General features: G+C 38.2%; 1 protein-coding gene across 5 annotated transcripts in view; it reads left to right on the top strand.

Moving 5' to 3' along the window:
- The first annotated feature begins 2503 nt into the window (after positions 1–2503).
- Positions 2504–16116, top strand: part of kif13a (kinesin family member 13A) — a 111592-nt gene continuing 97979 nt past the window's right edge. For all 5 annotated transcript variants that reach the window (XM_061953888.1, XM_061953896.1, XM_061953903.1 and 2 more), the window contains exons 1-2: positions 2504–2966; positions 3110–3200. In XM_061953888.1, the coding sequence (XP_061809872.1) occupies positions 2912–2966; positions 3110–3200 (146 nt within the window). In that variant the 5' untranslated portion in view covers positions 2504–2911. The remainder of the gene's footprint in view (positions 2967–3109; positions 3201–16116) is intronic.

Genomic DNA, 16116 nt, shown 5'->3' with positions numbered 1-16116 from the left:
AACATTTACTTTTTCTTTTTTTTTTTTTAAGGTTTTTGTCATTTAAAAAATGATACCACCACCAGGACCATTCAAACTTGACCGTTGTTGTTGGCTTTTTGTCATTGTAAGTATTAAAATAACATACTCTGCCATTGGTTTGTGCCGTAACATATTTAGTTTGTCCTGTTGAGGTTTTTCAGTAGCTACGATAATTCAAAAACACATTTTCTGTCAAGTGACGTCATCCAGTAAGACCCCGCTTTGCCCAAATCTCTCCAAACCTGTCCCAAATGTTTGTGCTGGTTTGTGTTGTCGACAAAAAATATTTTCAATATCGATCCACACATCACAATGCATTTGAATAATGATTAAAAGTTATAATAATTAAAAAGCTAGAGTGCTGTTAAAAATGATGTTTCTCATCGGTACTCAGGTGTAACACACTTTTCCACCACAAGGGGCAGTAATGACAAGCTCAAACAAACACAAGAAGTCTTTAGCTAAAGTCATATGGAAGTTTCTTTTGGGCAAAAATTATGACTAATGTGGTGAAGCTGTATTTTCATGTGCACTTTATAGACAGTTTAGTTAAGAAAAAATTGAATGATCTATATTTTTCTAGCACAACATAATTGTATGTAAATGTATTTTTGTCAGGTATGAGTCCCGTCTTATGCAGTACATTATTTTCTTGACCTCAACCTAATTATAGCTAACTTTGTTAGATATAATTGTTGAATATGCTTAGAGTCAAGACTCAAGAGTAAGATTACAAATTCAGTGTAGATATTTAAGTAGTGGTTAAATTGGGCCCTGTGGTCAAAAAGATTTAGAACCCCTCATCAAAACCATAACAGTTTAAATGTTTGTTTTTTGGACAATACAAGCCAGCACAAATGTAGCACAAATGTTTGGGACAAGTTTGTAGAGATCTGGACATCCCAGCAGGCACAAGACATTGAGACAACGTTGAGAACTTGTTGAATTAGGTGCTGACGTTGAGCAACTCAAACCTAACGTTGGAAAAACATGCTTTTTGACGTTTAATCAAAGTTGGGTTCTGATGTTGAGTTGACCATAGAATTTTGGTCATTTCCCAACCAATATTCAACAACACAAATACAACGTTGAAACAACACGCTTTTTGATTACGTTTATTCAATGTCAGGTTGTGACGTTGATTTGACCTTTGACTTTTGATCATTTCCCAACCAACAACGTGGATCTAACGTTAGACATCACCCTTGTCTCAATATACTAATACAACTATTTTGCAACGTAGATAGGGTGAGAAGCTCTGCCATGAGGTGGTTCGGGCATCTGGTCAGGATGCCACCCGAACGCCTCCCTCGGGAGGTGTTTAGGGCACGTCCAACCGGTAAGAGGCCACGGGGAAGATCCAGGACACGTTGGGAAGACTATGTCTCCCGGCTGGCCTGGGAACGCCTCGGGATCCCCCGGGAGGAGCTGGACGAAGTGGCTGGGGAGAGGAAAGTCTGGGCCCCCCTGCTTAGGCTGCTGCCCCCGCGACCCGACCTCGGATAAGCCGAAGAAGATGGATGGATGGATGGATGTTTAGAAGTCAGTTTTTAAAAAACATGTATGTATAATCAACGTTGCATCAATGCCTTGTGCCGGCTGGGAAAGTGCGTGTGTGTATCACTTCATCATACATCCATATAGGACGGCGTGGCGCGGTTGGAAGAATGGCCGTGCCAGCAACCTGTTCCTGGTTCGATCCCCAGCTTCTACCAACCTAGTCACGTCCGTTGTGTCCTTGAGCAAGACACTTCACCCTTGCTCCTAATGGGTGGTGATTAGCGCCTTGCATGGCAGCACCCGCCATCAGTGTGTGAATGTGTGTGTGAATGGGTGAATGTGGAAATACTGTCAAAGCGCTTTGAGTACCTTGAAGGTAGAAAAGCGCTACAAGTATAACCCAATTACCATTTAGGTAAAACTGTTACCAAATTTTAATCAAATAAATGACGTACATTCAAGTAAAACATAGAAACAATTCCTAAAGCTGAAAATATTGGGCTCCTTTTTAACTTACTTTAAATTATGCAAGCGAGTAGTAACCTGTGAATAATCATCCATCCATCCAGCCATCCATTTCTACCGCTTGTCCCTTTCGAGGTCACGGGATTATCCAAATTACCAAATATGATTAATCTGAATACATTTTCAATCATTTGACAGCGCTAAATAACAGAATAAATGTTTGGGACAAGTTTGGGGAGGTTCGGACAAGGTGTGTTGGAGGGGGGGGGGGGGGTATATGACGTCACTAGTCAGAAATATTCGTAAAGAATTACTTAAAAACCTTAACAGCCTAAACGAACATTTTTACGACTCAAACCAGCAAAAACGAGTGTTGGTGTTATTTTATTTAAATATTTGTGTTATTTTAATATTTGCAATGAGAAAGGGGGAGGGGACTTCACAGGTCTTATAAGGTCTTTTTCCACGCAACTCTCGTATCGTGTACTTTTATCATATCCGTGTGAGTTTTGATGTTGTGTTGACTTACAGACAACCAGCATTAAGCGCACGAACAGGAATGTTCCATCACATGTCAGCTCCGTGACTTCCACCAATGAGCGGCGTGTTGGTCAACGCTGAGCCGTCTTCCGTGCAGCTTCTCCCGCCTGCCAGAGGAGAGCAGTCGAGCTCGGGGTGGAAGATGGCGGTGGTGGTGGGGATGCTGCCTGCAAGTGGATCTCCGCAGTTTTACCCCAAACCCTCCCTGGTGGACGTGGAAGACAACAATGAGCGCCTTTATGTCTTTTCTACGCTTTTTGGTCGGTTTTAACAAGGATCTGTCGCCTTTTTTTTAAGTCAGTGGTCGTGTGAGTGCGTCGTCTTCTTGTCCGGAGACTTTTCCCCTCTGAGCTCCCACAGGCTGCGAGTGTGAAAGTGGACAAAAATGTCGGATACAAAAGTCAAAGTTGCAGTGAGAGTTCGGCCCATGAACCGCAGAGGTGAGTGTTGGAAGTACTTAGCGTTCTCAACAACTTTTCCTCGAGTCGAGTCGCACTTTTTGGATTTGCAATTAAAAGTCGGATTTCTACTTTACCCCCCCACGCCCACTCCCGGTTTTGCCTCCAAACGTGTTTTTGTGTAGAAATGGAGCTGAATACAAAATGCGTGGTGGACATGGAGGACAACCAGACACTTCTGCATCCACCGCCCTCCAATGCTAAAGGAGACAACAGGTAAAGAAGTAATATCCATCCATCCATTTCCTACTGCTTGTCCCTAATATCATTATGGATTATTACACAATTGTGTCCACGCACGACACACATTGTGCTCTTCTTAGCATTACTGCAACATCACAAAGTAACTGAAGCCCCCATGTTAGCTTGGGGGTGGGTGGGCTGTTATGTAAATATCTGACCCCAGTGCAAGTGCAGAAATAACCACTTCCATCTAAAACTGGGGTGTCAAACGTACGGATCAGGCCCGCGAACAGGTTTGAGTTTGCTAAGTACAAACCCTGTTTCCATATGAGTTGGGAAATTGTGTTAGATGTAAATATAAACGGAATACAATGATTTGCAAATCCTTTTCAACCCATATTCAGTTGAATGCACTACAAAGACAAGATATTTGATGTTCAAACTCATAAACTTTTTTTTTTGTGTGCAAATAATTAACTTAGAATTTCATGGCTGCAACACGTGCCAAAGTAGTTGGGAAAGGGCATGTTCACCACTGTGTTACATGGCCTTTTCTTTTAACAACACTCAGTAAATGTTTGGGAACTGAGGAGACACATTCTTTAAGCTTCTCAGGTGGAATTCTTTCCCATACTTGCTTGATGTACAGCTTAAGTTGTTCAACAGTCCGGGGGTCTCCGTTGTGGTATTTTAGGCTTCATAATGCGCCACACATTTTCAATGGGAGACAGGTCTGGACTACAGGCAGGCCAGTCTAGTACCCACACTCTTTTACTATGAAGCCACATTGATGTAACACGTGGCTTGGCATTGTCTTGCTGAAATAAGCAGGGGCGTCCATGGTAACGTTGCTTGGATGGCAACATATGTTGCTCCAAAACCTGTATGTACCTTTCAGCATTAATGGTGCCTTCACAGATGTGTAAGTTAGGGCACTAATACACCCCCATACCATCACAGATGCTGGCTTTTCAACTTTGCGCCTATAACAATCCGGATGGTTCTTTTCCTCTTTGGTACGGAGGACACAAATCCAGTTTCCAAAAACAATTTGAAATGTGGACTCGTCAGACCACAGAACACTTTTCCACTTTGTATCAGTCCATCTTAGATGAGCTCAGGCCCAGCGAAGCAGACAGCGTTTCTGGGTGTTGTTGATCAACGGTTTTCGCTTTGCATAGGAGAGTTTTAACTTGCACTTACAGATGTAGCGACCAATTGTAGTTACTGACAGTGGGTTTCTGAAGTGTTCCTGAGCCCATGTGGTGATATCCTTTACACATTTATGTCGCTTGTTGATGCAGTACAGCCTGAGGGATCGAAGGTCACGGGCTTCGCTGCTTACGTGCAGTGATTTCTCCAGATTCTCTGAACCCTTTGATGATATTACGGACCGTAAATGGTGAAACCCCTAAATTCCTTGCAATAGCTGGTTGAGAAAGGTTTTTCTTAAACTGTTCAACAATTAGCTCACGCATTTGTTGACAAAGTGGTGACCCTCGCCCCATCCTTGTTTGTGAATGACTGAGCATTTCATGGAATCTACTTTTATACCCTATAATGGCACCCACCTATTCCCAATTTGCCTGTTCACCTGTGGGATGTTCCAAATAAGTGTTTGATGAGCATTCCTCAACTTTATCAGTATTTATTGCCATCTTTCCCAACTTCTTTGTCACGTGTTGCTGGCATCAAATTCTAAAGTTAATGATTATTTGCAAAAAAAGTTTATCAGTTTGAACATCAAATATGTTGTCTTTGTAGCAGATTCAACTGAATATGGGTTGAAAATGATTTGCAAATCATTGTATTCCGTTTATATTTACATCTAACACAATTTGCCAACTCATATGGAAACAGGGTTTGTATGAAAATGAGCCGAAATTTTGGAATGAAAGAAACTGCTGTGTCCACTAGACCAGCGTTTTTCAACCTTTTCTGAGCCAAGGCACATTTTTTTCATTGAAAAAATCCAGAGGCACACCACCAGCAGAAATCATTCAAAAATGAAACTCAGTAGCCGATATCGACAATAAAAAGTTGTTCTCGCAATTGTTGGATATGAGTTCAAACCAAGCAAACCAACCATGCATCACTATTGCTCTTGTCTCACAGTAGGTGTACTGTGACGACCTGTCACATCACGCCATGACTTGTTTTGAGTTTTTTGCTGTTTAACTGTGTGTAGTGTTTTAGTTTTTGTCTTGCGCTCCTATTTTGGTGGCTTTTCCTCTTTCGTTGGTATTTTCCTGTAGCAGTTTCATGTCTTCTTTGAACGCTATTCCCCACACCTGCTTTGTTTTAGCGATCAAGAAAATTTAAGTTGTGCGGACGCTATCCTTCTTTGTGTGGACATTGTTGATTGTCATGTCATGTACGGATGTACTTTGTGGACGCCGTCTGCTCCACACGCTGTAAGTCTTTGCTGTCGTCCAGTATTTGTCATGTCTGTGATCACGTTTTGTTTAAGTTATGTCTGGTTTGGTTTTTGGACTCTTTTTAGTTCCTGTTTGGTCACCATAGCAACCCATTAGTTCCACCTGTTTCACGTTTGCACTCACACACCTGTTGCTAATCATGTTCAAGACTATTTAAGCCGATAGTTGCCAGGAAGTCAGCCTGGCGACATTAACTCTGATACCTCTGTTGCTTCTGCTAACTCTGTACCCATGCTACGCTTGCTACCATAGTTTATGATTCATGCCATGCCAAGTAAGTTTTGTTTTTCCATGTCACAGTTCGCGAGTTTTGTTTTATGTCCATAGTTTCTGTCCATGTGTCAGTATTGTTTTCATCGCCACGTTTGTTCTCCGCCTTGTGCGCGCCTTTTGTTTTTTCTTTTGTTAGTGTAAAATTAAAGTATGTCCTTACCTTCACGCCATGTCCACTCCAATTCCTTTGCATTCCGGGAAAACAAACCCCGCCAAAGTCCACGTTATGACAGTATTCTGCTTTTGTTTACTTTGCAGCCAGTTCAGTTTTAGTTTCTTTTTGCATAGCCATCCCTAAACTTGAATGCCTTTTCTTAGCGGCACTCGCCTTTTATTTATTTTTGGTTTAAGTGTTAGATACCTTTTTACCTACACGCTGTCGTCTGCATATTGTCATCACGACAAACCAAGTTACCGACATCTACAAAGCAATTAGCTACCTGCTGCCACCTACTGATATGGAAGAGTATTACACGGTTACTCTGCCGAGCTCGAGACAGCACAGACACTCAACAACGGCACATTTGCGGATTATAATTACTTGTAGCTGAGATAGGCTCCAGTGCCCCCCGCGACCCCGAAGGGAATAAGCGGTAGAAAATGGATGGATGGATGGGTTGCAAAAAATATTTTTAACCCAATTAGGTGAAATTACATAATCTCCCCCGGCACACCAGACTGTATCTCACGCAGCACAGTGGTTGAAAAACAATGCTCTAGATGTCGCAATAGCAATTCTTTGTATCTTTGTAGATGATGCTACATATGTAAAAAAACAAATAAACCACATGATTTTTGTGCACCAGTCGAGGAAAATGAGCAAACTATATGAATAACATCCTGTAATTTGATTTTGATATTTTTTTATCCTGACAGATTGAAAATTAACACCAATGAGTTGACTGATGAACATTATCCCATAATTTATTCAGAAAGTATAAATAACAACAAATAAAGATAGAATACTATTAACTGCAACATGTAAGTGTAAAAAATAAAAACCCAACAACATTATGATGTGTACATTTGAAGAATGTCCTTGTTCTATTTTTAAACAAAGAAAACTATCTAAAGTTGTCTTTATTTTTAAGTTATCGTGCCGTGATTTTACCACTCCGGCCCACTTGGGAGTAGATTTTTCTCCATGCGGGGCCCGATCTAAAATGAGTTTGACACCCCTGATCTAAAAGATGATCTAAAAGTGATTCTCAAACTGTGGTACGCCCAAATAATCACAATTAATTATTCAAACAGTGTTACTGTTCAGTGTGTGATGTTACAGTGGCCTAAACTATTCAATATACTTGTTAAATAAAACCCCTGCCTTGTTTTTAATGTATACTTAGGCCTTCTATGCTAATGTATTTTATTGTTGGTCATTATGGTGATAGTTGGAGAGCCAAGTGTTTTCCATGGTGGTATTTGTTGACAAAAGTTGTGTGATAGAAAGTAGGGATGTGACCATATGACCATTTCGTAACATGGTTATTGTGAATGTGCTCAAAAAGTGCTTATTTCAACACACTTTTAACCAAGTTTCATTTTTAAAACGTGTATTCATGCCAGCATTTGCGCTAGCTTGCAGTTCGCGTGCATTGTTAACTACCTCTCTTTGTTTATATTGTATATTTTCTGCTGGATCTACTCTCTATTTTATGCTGCCCTTTTTCTTTTTTCTTTTTTTGCTGCAGCTGTTACATATACTGTAATATTGTACATGGTAATTAGGATTTGTTACATATTGTATATATTATATGAAAATATAATAATATAATATATCAGTATATATTATACACTGTATATATACTGTTTACATATTACATATATGGTCTTATTAACGCCTACATCTGCCAGCACTAAAATATGAGCCTGTTTTGATGTTAAATGTTATGTTGTGATGTTGTCTTTTTTTAAAGATTATATCGTATATGTATTGAGTGCTTTTTCTTTTTTTCTCTCTTTGTCTTTTCTTTTTCTTTGAAATTGTAATTTTATTGCCTTTTTTACATCGTGGCCAGGGGACTACAGATGAAAACTAGCCTTCTGGCTAATTTTGGCTTTTTTAACCATGTGTAGTCATGTGTTTTATGAAATTGCATTGTCCCCTTTGAAATAAACTTATCTTAGTCTAATGTTATGTTTTCTATTGCTACTATGGTACATTTTAGTCTACTTTATACTTGCATTATCCTTTCCATTCTTACATAGTCATAGACATAGACAAACTTTAATGATCCACAAGGGCAATTGTTCCACACAATGGCTCAGTTAACAAAGGATGGAAAGTGTAAGGATGGAAAGGATAATGCAGGTATAAAGTAGACTAAAAATGTACCGTAGTAGCAATATAAAATATAACATATATGTAATATTTACATATTATATATACAGTATATGACATACTATTATATTATATTTTTATATAATATATACAATATATAACAATTACCATGTACAATGGATGGATGAATATTACAGTATATGTAACAGCTGCAGCATAAAATAGAGAGTAGATCCAGCAGAAAATAGACATTATAAACAAAGAGAGGTAACCCTTTCCATCCTTTGTACCTGAGCTACTGTGTGGAACAATTCCCCTTGTGGATCAATGAAGTTTGTCTAAGTTTAAGCTAGGTATTGAGCATGATTTTTCAACGTGTAGTAACAACGGTATTACGATAATAAATATTGAAACTGTAATATTAATTGTCTGCAATTTGACCATTATGCCATTTATCGTTACACCCCTTATGGACACTGTCTTCATTTTGGCAAAGTTGTGTCTTTGTTTTGCCAACGTGACTGCAGGGGTGTCCAAACTTGTTCCAGCGAGGGATGCAAACCAAAAAATACAGGATGCAAGCGTAACGCAGCCCAGCTGGTGTGGCTGGGATGTTGGTAAACAAGAGCAGTACTGGTTCAAGAGTCCAGGGTTTTAGCTCGGTAGCTAGCATGCTCGTCTCTATTGCCGAAGATGCCAGGTTTGAGTCCCGGTCGGAACAGAAAGCAGAGACTGGACCTCGTGGGGTACAGAAGGAGACATTTTGCTAAAAATGTTTTACACTAAGGATGCTAAAACCAATCCAATATAGGTCAATATATGATAAGCTAACTTGTCTTATTGGCGACAAAGCAAATTAGTGTCATGTGGAATAATATATTTATTAATAATCGATTGTCCACAAGGTGCAGGACCAAAAAAAAAAATGTCATTCATACATTTAATTTGCTCGGCATTCGATTGACCCTCTTTTAATGTCAAGGGCCACTAAAAATGACCCTTGCGGTGCACTTTGACATGATGTTATGTTTCCAATATGGAGTATCATCATAATAATATTAACAATGGTGATGATGTGTTTGAACCTAGCTGATAAATGTCTCAAGGTCCCGCTGCTGGGCTAATTTAGGCTAAGGGTGCAGGGTGACATGTTGGACACCTCAACTCAAAAATGGAGGAATGGTGAGCCAAGCATCCTCACATTTTGAAAGCAACGGAAAATGAAATTGAAATAGTCTCTTTCAGAGCCAAACTGTCATCGTCCTAAACTTTTTTGTGACACGTTCTCAAAACAAAATAAATACATCCCAGATTAGAACACTACACACAAAAAAACTATAATGTGCAATTTTTGCAGAAATTGCGTGTGGATTCGGAAATGTGCAAGCCGCTGAAATGCGCAAGCTGAACACTAGCATGCTGACATTTAGAATGCGTCCAATACCAAGTGTATGAATGCAAAATAAGCTAAAAAAAAAAAAAAGTTAACATGCTAAGAGCTAGCATGTGTCAAGTACCAAGTTATATGACTCTTTAGGTGTTAGGTTGCAAATTTGGCTAAAAAAAAAGTTAGCATGTTAATGTTAGCATGCTAACAGCATATGTCAAGTACCAAATTATATGACTCTGGGGCGTTTGAATGCTAAATTGACTAAAAAAAAAAGTGAGCATACTAATGTTAGCAATGCTGCCTGAGGCTGAGCCAATCAGTGGAAGCAATACTGAACAGCGCGGGCTGATTGTTTTGGTCTCGTCCCGTGGCCAATACTACCTTAGTCTTGATATTTTTATTTCACTTAGGCATTTTTATGCTTGACAATGCTTCATTTAGAGCATAATTACGTAGAATAAGCTTTTGTTACTGATAACACAAAATTAAGATGTGTTCAGATAAAGGATGTCCGATAATGGCTTTTTTGCCGATATCCGATATTCCGATATTGTCCAACTCTTAATTACCGATACCGATATCAACCGATACCGATATATACAGTCGTGGAATTAACACATTATTATGCCTAATTTGGACAACCAGGTATGGTGAAGATAAGGTCCTTATTAAAAAAAATTATAAAATAAAATAAGATAAATAAATTTTAAAAAAAATTCTTGAATAAAAAAGAAAGTAAAACAATATAAAAACAGTTACATAGAAACTAGTAATTAATGAAAATAAGTAAAATTAACTGTTAAAGGTTAGTACTATTAGTGGACCAACAGCACGCACAATCATGTGTGCTTACGGACTGTATCCCTTGCAGACTGTATTGATATATATTGATATATAATGTAGGAATCAGAATATTAATAACAGAAAGAAACAACCCTTTTGTGTGAATGAGGGGGAGGGAGGTTAATTGTAAGTGTATCTTGTGTTTTATGTTGATTTAATAAAAAAAAACAATACCGATAATAAAAAAAACGATACTGATAATTTCCGATATTACATTTTAAAGCATTTATCGGCCGATATTATTGGACATCTCTAGTTCAGATAGTTTAGCATACAGTATATTGATAGACTCTTATATATTTAATGTACAAAATGTCTCAAAGTGCCCTCGGCAGCCTTTAATTCTTCTGTATGCGGCCCTCGCTGGAAAAAGTGTGGACACCGTGGCTCTAATGACTAGTTTAAAAAGTCTGATATGGTGATATTTTTTACCAATAAATGTCAAAGGTGCCTCAATAGTGTTGAATTGAAAGGTTGTTTGGCCAAAATGTTGTCTTGATGCTGGCCTGTAGTGCTTTTATTACCGTAAGTCCTACTGGGAACACGTGGTCATGTGTGTCTGTAGCTTTAATACTAATGATGTGTTTGTCCAGGAGTGTGTCTCTCCAATTCTGCACTTACAGTAAGCCACTTTATTCATACATACTCTAACTTTGCACGGTATACCGGTATTAGTATAGTACCGCGATACTAATGAATCATATTCGGTACTATTCCCCTCCCTAACATTCACTGTAATGAGACCAAGTACAGTAGCGTATCTAGTCGATACTACCATGATTATGTCGATATTTTTTGGCATCACAACATCTTCTTTCGTTTAAAAAAAATGTATATTATGTTTATACACTCAGGAAATATGTCCCTGGACACATGAGGACTTTGAATATGATCATTGTATGTTTCTGTAACGACTTGGTATCGGATTGATACCCAAATTTGTGGTATCATCCAAAACTAATGTAAAGTATCAAACAGAAGAATAAGTGAATATTACATTTTAACAGAAGTGTAGATAGAATATGTTAAAAGAGAAAGTAAGCAGATATTAACCACTTGTCCTTAATGATGTTGACAAAATAATAGAATGGAAAATGACACAATATGTTACTGCATATGTCAGCAGACTAATTAGGAGCCTTTGTTTGCTTGTTTACTTACTTAATTACTTACTTACTTACTCACTATTTTATTTAAGGACAAACTTGCAATAAGAAACATATGTTTAATGTACCATAAGATATTTTGTTAAAATAAAGCCAATAATGCAATTTTCTGTGGTCCCCTCTATTTAGAAAAGTACCCAAAAGTATCAAAATAATTTTGGTACCGGTAACACAATATTGGTATCGGGACAACACTACTTTGCACTGTAACTTACAGTTGTCACGTCTAGCTGTAAGTTGTTGGCTTTATTTTAAGATGAGAAGTGAAGTCTTTTTACATTTTAGTTTAAAAGCTGTCCTTGACAAAGTGGTGTCATGTTTATGAAGAAAGAGGTTTTTCCTTCCTGAAACTTCAAAGTGAGGGAGATCATGTTTGGTGCACATGAATGGATTTTAATGTTATCAAAACTCTATTTTTCATAACGTGTAATATGCTGTATGAACTGTCACACAAGTGTAAAAAGAATTTTAGCTCCAATGTTATGTAAAAAGAGAAAATAATAAAATGATCTTGCTAGCAAGCTAGCTCGCGGGCTAGTTCCAGTAGCACACAGCAGTCAGTTTAAGCATTGTTTGATTTCACAAAAGTTACATTCCAGTCAATTAAACAAATCACATTAAGTTCTAATGTGTGTGAAAGTGGACTGATTACAAAAGGGACTAACATTACTGTAGGTCAAAGGTCAGGGAATTGACAGCTACAGCAGCACTCTGTGGAGCACAACACAAAACCAATCCAATGCATGTCACAGTGTGTACAATGTTAATGGAATTAGCAAGATCATTTAATAATGAACTATTTACTGACAATACAGCGGTGCCACCTGGTCACGATGCAAGAAGACTGGAACAGTCAAAACACATTTCTCTATTTATCTAACCAAGAAACTAACCAGCATAAAACCATGATTAACTGTACAGGAAATGCTTTTTACTAACATTTGGATGTCCTTAACTCTTATACATACAAGTGTTAAAACAAACTCAAATGGGGAAAAAGGTAGTGGTTAGTGCTAGTAGCTAATACACTTGGCAATGTTTTGAAGTTAGAATTAACATAAAACATTTTTTAACTCTAAAAGCAATGTTTAAGTAACATTTTTACTAGGGATGTCCGATAATGGCTTTTTGCCGATATCCGATATTCCGGTATTGTCCAACTCTTAATTACCGATACCGATATCAACCGATACCGATATATACAGTTGTGGAATTAACACATTATTATGCCTAATTTGGACAACCAGGTATGGTGAAGATAAGGTCCTTTTTTAAAAAAATTATAAAATAAAATAAGATAAATAAATTAAAAACATTTTCTTTTTTTCTTTTTCTTTTTTTTTTTTTATACAAAAAATAAATAAATAAATAAAAACATTTTCTTGAATAAAAAAGAAAGTAAAGCAATATAAAAACAGTTACATAGAAACTAGTAATTAATGAAAATGAGTAAAATTAACTGTTAAAGGTTAGTACTATTAGTGGACCAGCAGCACGCACAATCATGTGTGCTTACGGACTCTATCCCTTGCAGACTGTATTATTATATACTGATATATAAATGATAATAAATGATAAATGGGTTATACTTGTATAGCGCTTTTCTACCTTCAAGGTACTCAAAGCGCTTTGACAGTATTTCCACATTCACCCATTCACACACACATTCACACACTGATGGCGGGAGCTGCCATGCAAGGCGCTAACCAGCACCCATCAGGAGCAAAAGTGAAGTGTCTTGCCCAAGGACATAACGGACGTGACTAGGATGGTAGAAGGTGGGGATTGAACCCCTGTAACCAGCAACCCTCCGATTGCTGGCACGGCCACTCTACCAACTTCGCCACGCCGAGAAAGAAACAACCCTTTTGTGTGAATGAGTGTAAATGGGGGAGGGAGGTTTTTTGGGTTGGTGTACTAATTGTAAGTGTATCTTGTGTTTTTTTATGTTGATTTAATAAAAAAAAAAAGAAAACCAATACCGATAATAAAAAAAACGATACCGATAATTTCCGATATTACATTTTAAAGCATTTATCCGATATTATCGGACGTCTCTAATTTTTACATGATTTATTGTCATCCAAGTTTTGAAACAAACACACGTTAAACGAAGAGAAAGTTATAACTTTGAACTTGACATTAACTTAAAGTGGAACTGCACTTTTTCTGGAATTTTCACAATCAATCGTTCACAATCATTATGAGAGACAAGACGACTGAGGTTTTGTTAATGCATTCTAACTTGTAAATAAAAGTCCGCTTATAATGGAGTCAATAAGAGGTCCCCTATTCTGCCCAAAAATCCCTCTAAAAACATCAAAAAAGCGTCACAATAATTCATTTACATTTCCTGACTTGAATATTAATCAAGTATTAGGGATATTGTTATTACAAGCACTAACGCAGACTAACTATTTTTGCGGCACCGTGATCAGAGGGCGCTAACAGGCTTGTGCTGCTATGTTGACATCATCGGCTGGTGAGCTGCTTTCTCGCCTTGGAGCTGGTGAAAGTTTATTCTAGATCAGGGGTGGGCAAAATTTTTGACTCAGGGGCCACATTGGCTTTTGAAATTTGACAGGCGGGCCGGGCAAGCACACGATGCATTTCAAAGCATGTCTTATCTGTTGAGAGTCAAGTAGACTTCCCAATAATGGGCTATACATCTATTTTCAACAATATCATATCATGACCTCAAAGAAACACAACAATTGTATTACAGGGTTAACACCTACATTCTCTTTCAGTGGGAGCAGTGTTGTTGACCCTTTTTTTGCCAATGCGTCGAAGTCTAGTATCAGTTTTGTTGTGGAAATTCTCAAAACAGATCTTTGCTTAATTTTGTTCTAATATTTGGCGGGCAGGATTAAAAAGACCAACAGTAGTTTGCCTATCCCTATTCTAGATCATAAATAATGCCTCTCACTTTGATGGTAGAAGGATGAGCACATAATCCGACGAGTTGGTCAACTTTGGCATCTAATTTAGACCCAGGAATGGCGAGAATGGCACGAAAAGAGGCTTGGTCTGTGCTTGGTTCCGCCCCCATTCTTTATCTAAACAGGAATATATCAACAGCCGAACAGTCGGCATCCTTTTGACAGCAGACATTGTACAGTAAGGGATGTTTTATTATGTTTTTTGGAGTAAAAATCAGTGATTTTGTTGAAGGAAAAAGTGAACATCGTGATGCGTTTTTGAAATTAATGCGCTGCCTAATGCTTGAAATGATCAAAATACATAAGTATTATAATTGTCCCTGTAACTACATTACATATATACTTACATCATATATATAAAACCTTAATGGAGGTGTTTGGATGTTTTTATAGAGCGCTTTATAGGCGGAATAGAGCGACTACCCTTGGCTCCACTGTAAGCGGACTTTTGATTGCATTTATTTACGAGTTGGAATGCATAAAAAAATAAAAACGTGTAACTTCTTGTCTTACATAAGGATTGTGAACTATATGCAAAGTTCTAAAAAAGTGCAGTTCCCCTTTAAATAAAAAGGGGAGCCAGCTAGCTCGGGCTAGCAGCTATTCACGACAATGTTTTTGTTGTTAGAATTAACATAAAACCTTTAATAAATGTACAAGCAATGTTTCTTTCAAAGTACATTTTTAAGCACTTTTACAAAAATATAACACACATAACCGCAAACACAATGTTGAATGTAAAAATTAAGAACAATAACACTTGAAGGCATTATAGTACCTTTTTTATTAATACCGTGGTACTTTATCAGACAGTACCGGTATACCGTACAACCCTTAAAGAAATAGAGCAAGAAGAAAAGTCCTCTGCAGTGGACGCTGGTTCTTAGGAGGATATTCTATTGTGTTTGTGTGATGACTTAACATCTCAGTGCTCTTGCTGCTGGTGTTTTGGCTTCTTGTGTTTAGACTGCGGTGGTTTTATGAAAACATATTATTTTGTGCTTCTCTGCTGCTGCAAAAAAAGTATTTTTATTCCTCTGCACCCACTGCCTTCTTTTAAGGCACCTGTTGCTGCTTGTTGGAATAGGGTCCGATTTAGTAGGTATTTAACATGGCTGGGGGGGACACACAACAGTCATGGGAACTTTTTTCTCCCGCAGGAACATGACACAGAAAATACGTGTGCAGATCCTTTTTTGTGTGAAAATAGTAAGAATCACTTTTTCCACAGACCACACAGTATGACTAAAACATGTGAGTGGCATGAAGAATTTGCAGGAATACGAGGGATTTAGTTTGATGCCTTGCAACACTCGTGATCCCGCTGCCTTTCCTTTCCCATGTGTGCAACCTCAGGGCGGCAGGTTGGATTTCCTTCAGTTCCAAATCTCATCTTTCATCTGCACGTTAGCGGGCATATTTGACATGGGAATGGTGGATTTGTTGCAGGGGGTTCAGCCACAAGAGTATAGCAGGGGGTGGAGAGGCAGAGGAATCCCTCAGGCGACTTCATGACAAGAAAATACCCCTCAAACCCTGGACTGGAGTGGGGGCGTATTATAATCTGTCATGTCTCAGCTTGCCTGCCAACAACACTGTTAGATGCTGAACATCAA

This window comes from Nerophis lumbriciformis, linkage group LG04 (genome assembly GCF_033978685.3).
Source record: "Nerophis lumbriciformis linkage group LG04, RoL_Nlum_v2.1, whole genome shotgun sequence".
Classification (NCBI taxonomy): domain Eukaryota; kingdom Metazoa; phylum Chordata; class Actinopteri; order Syngnathiformes; family Syngnathidae; genus Nerophis; species Nerophis lumbriciformis.
Note: the sequence above shows the minus strand (reverse complement) of the source record. Positions and strands in the feature narration are given on the sequence as shown.